General features: G+C 32.4%; 1 protein-coding gene across 1 annotated transcript; it reads left to right on the top strand.

Annotated features, from left to right (window-relative positions):
• Positions 1-351: 351 nt before the first annotated feature.
• LOC124838116 (putative FCP1 homology domain-containing protein C1271.03c) lies at positions 352-1868 on the top strand. Its single transcript, XM_047313636.2, has 6 exons — positions 352-659; positions 777-858; positions 953-1019; positions 1109-1279; positions 1359-1419; positions 1491-1868. Exons 1-6 carry the CDS (start codon positions 428-430, stop codon positions 1673-1675), a joined length of 798 nt encoding a protein of 265 aa, XP_047169592.2. The 5' UTR covers positions 352-427; the 3' UTR covers positions 1676-1868.
• The last annotated feature ends 874 nt before the right edge of the window (positions 1869-2742 follow it).

Genomic DNA, 2742 nt, shown 5'->3' with positions numbered 1-2742 from the left:
GTTTAAAGTACCATAGTACATTGGAATCCATTGTCGTTTTAAGACGTGCAATGCAATACATCGGAGAGAGTATGCTTAGATTTCCAAAATAAAACAGGGTAAATAGAATTGAATGAGTTTAATGTTCATCATTCAATTCATGGATATCGGAATAAGAAAAGTCATGTTTCCACATCTATAAATCTAGTACAGCGAGTACAAATAGTAAACACTTCAAAATCTTCTCTGAGAGTGTTATTGGGTTGGGCTTCCAATTGTACATTTTAAAAGTCCAAAGGATATTTCTTTCTGCACCCATGTCTTCCACTTGAGTTTTATATTTCGAAATGAAGAATATTTTGGAATACGAACAGCCATGTTTTCAACTCTATAAATCAAGAACAGTGATTGCAAATGGTTTGTGTCACCAAGTTTAAACTGAAAAATCATGTCTGGAAATATGAGAGGAAAGAACAAGGTTATTGAGCCTAAAGGTGAACATGAAAAACAGGATTCTGTGACAGAACTGAAGCTTCCTTTTGAGAAACTGAACCTGGGACCACGGAAGAAGTTGCTTGTTATGAACCTTAATGGCTTACTGATGCATAGGGTTCATCGTCGTGATCTATGTAAGGTATCAATGTCTCGCTCCCCTGATGGGGTCTATGGAAGTTTCCTTGGTATGTAAATATACAACTTCAAACCTATGTAATATTATCTATCACACCAGTTACTTTAAATGTACAAGTTGTTCATATCATTTTTAGTGAACAATCTAAACATGATTATTATTGTAGTTTTCAAGAGACCTTTTTGTGAAGAGTTTATGAAATTCTGTTTAGAAAGATTTGAGGTTGGCATTTGGTCTTCTGCAATGGAGTAAGTGAATGCTTTTTTATATATATATATTTTTTTCCTTTAAACCTATTGCGTTTTTATGTTTTAATGGTACTATTTTTTCCTATGTGAATAGACATAACATGGAGGCTGCATTAGCTATTGCCATTGGATCTATAAGAAAAAATATCTCATTTAAGTTGGTGAGTATATATATTTTTTGCATGATTAACTAAGGTAGTGATTCTTTTTGTCTCTTTTTTTCTCATAAATGGTTTATAAACTTGTTTAGGATCAAAGTCATTGTACTCAATCTGGGTACCAATCCTTGGAAAAAAGTACCAAGCCTCTTTTTTTCAAGGAATTCAATAAAATGTGGGAAAAAGCCAAGAAAAGTGGGCCTTTTAATGTCTCAAATACTCTGCTGATTGATGACAAACCCTACAAAGCTTTTCTCAATCCTGTAAGTAGAAGGAATTCGTTTTTTTACTGAACTTTTTGAATTAAGATTTGACTATTGTAATATTTGTTCATGAATACAGGATAATACAGCCATTTTCCCTGAATCGTATGATGTGAATGATGTTACTGATAGAGGACTTGGTAAGAATATACGTTTCATATTTAAATAATTGGTTTGTTCATTCTGTAATTTTGTTGTGTTGTAATTCTAGATCCAAGACGCGAGCTGTGTTCGTATCTGGAAGCTGTTTCTAATGCTCGTGATGTTCCTTCTTATGTGAAGGATCATCTTTTTGGACAACTTCCTATTACATCTGCTCATCCTGACTGGAAATTTTATTCTGAAGTCAAACAATCTCTGCTTAAAAAGCGTGCACCAAAGATAGTTTTCGGATAAAGAAGTCAAGCGCTTCATCATTTTGTGCTCTTCCTTGCTTTTATAATATCAAGTAACATTTGTGATAGTAACATACTGGTCTAAAACAAGAAATAGCATAGAGGTAGTAATTTGTGGTTACGTAATTACTCTGCAGAGTTTGAATTATGTGTGATTCTGGAACCTTGTGATGCAATATATGCTTGTTCTGTTAGGAACGTGTTATTTTGAATTAAGAATAAACCTGTATGTATGCAATGAAATGCCTACTCTGATCAGTCAATACTCTATTTGGGGATATTTTATAAACTGTTTGGTGTTTCACGTGGTTAATTAGGTCTGATGTGCATTTATAGATGAATGGACATGTGTTTAGAGTTAAATAGGAATGCTTGTATGGACTGAAAAAGGTTAAATTGAATCTGGTTAGGCTGTACATGAACATGATAACACAGTAACCACATTATTTTCACTCTGTCCTACTTTGTGTTAACTAATTAACGGGTGTATTAGGTAAGTGTGGGGTTCGGTTCATGATAAATCAGGATTAACAGGCTTTGGTTAAATGAAGTGGGACCAAGGTTATTAAACTCGAGAGTTTAGGTAAACTCGACTCATAAATTCGTATGAGTTTTTAGATGAAAAAAATTAAATAAATAATATCTTAATTCAAATAAGTATACAAAATTATATAACTTTAAATAAATAAAATTTATAAATATATTGTTCTTATAAATAAATATTGTAAAACATAAATATTTGGTTATTGTCATTAATTTTGATACATTTCATTAAACATATAATAAAAAAAATTGTAACAGTGGCAAGGACTTAGGTTTTATTGTTTAGGAAACAATTTCTTTTACCTATTACAAACCAAAAAGTGCTCAGCTCATGACTTTAAAAAAAAAAGGTTAAATATGTTTTTAGTCCATCTATCAAGCGATTTTGGGTTTAGGCCCTATTCGAAAGTTTTGTTCATTTTAGTCCTCTTAGTTTTGAAAGTCTTATTTTTTTTTTCTGTCGGGTCGGGTTGCGGGTAGGCACTATCCGTGCCCGACCCGACTCGTTGTCATCCCTAATTAAAA

The sequence above is a fragment of the Vigna umbellata genome, chromosome 5 (genome assembly GCF_029865625.1).
Source record: "Vigna umbellata cultivar VRB3 chromosome 5, Vumbellata_1.0, whole genome shotgun sequence".
Taxonomy (NCBI): domain Eukaryota; kingdom Viridiplantae; phylum Streptophyta; class Magnoliopsida; order Fabales; family Fabaceae; genus Vigna; species Vigna umbellata.
Note: the sequence above shows the minus strand (reverse complement) of the source record. Positions and strands in the feature narration are given on the sequence as shown.

Coding starts and splice junctions, on each gene's coding strand:
- LOC124838116 (XM_047313636.2), top strand. CDS start 428: ATGTCTGGAAATATGAGAGGAAAGAACAAGGTTATTGAGCCTAAAGGT. Junction 859..952: donor ATTTGGTCTTCTGCAATGGA/GTAAGTGAATGC, acceptor CTATGTGAATAG/ACATAACATGGAGGCTGCAT. Junction 1,020..1,108: donor AAAATATCTCATTTAAGTTG/GTGAGTATATAT, acceptor AAACTTGTTTAG/GATCAAAGTCATTGTACTCA.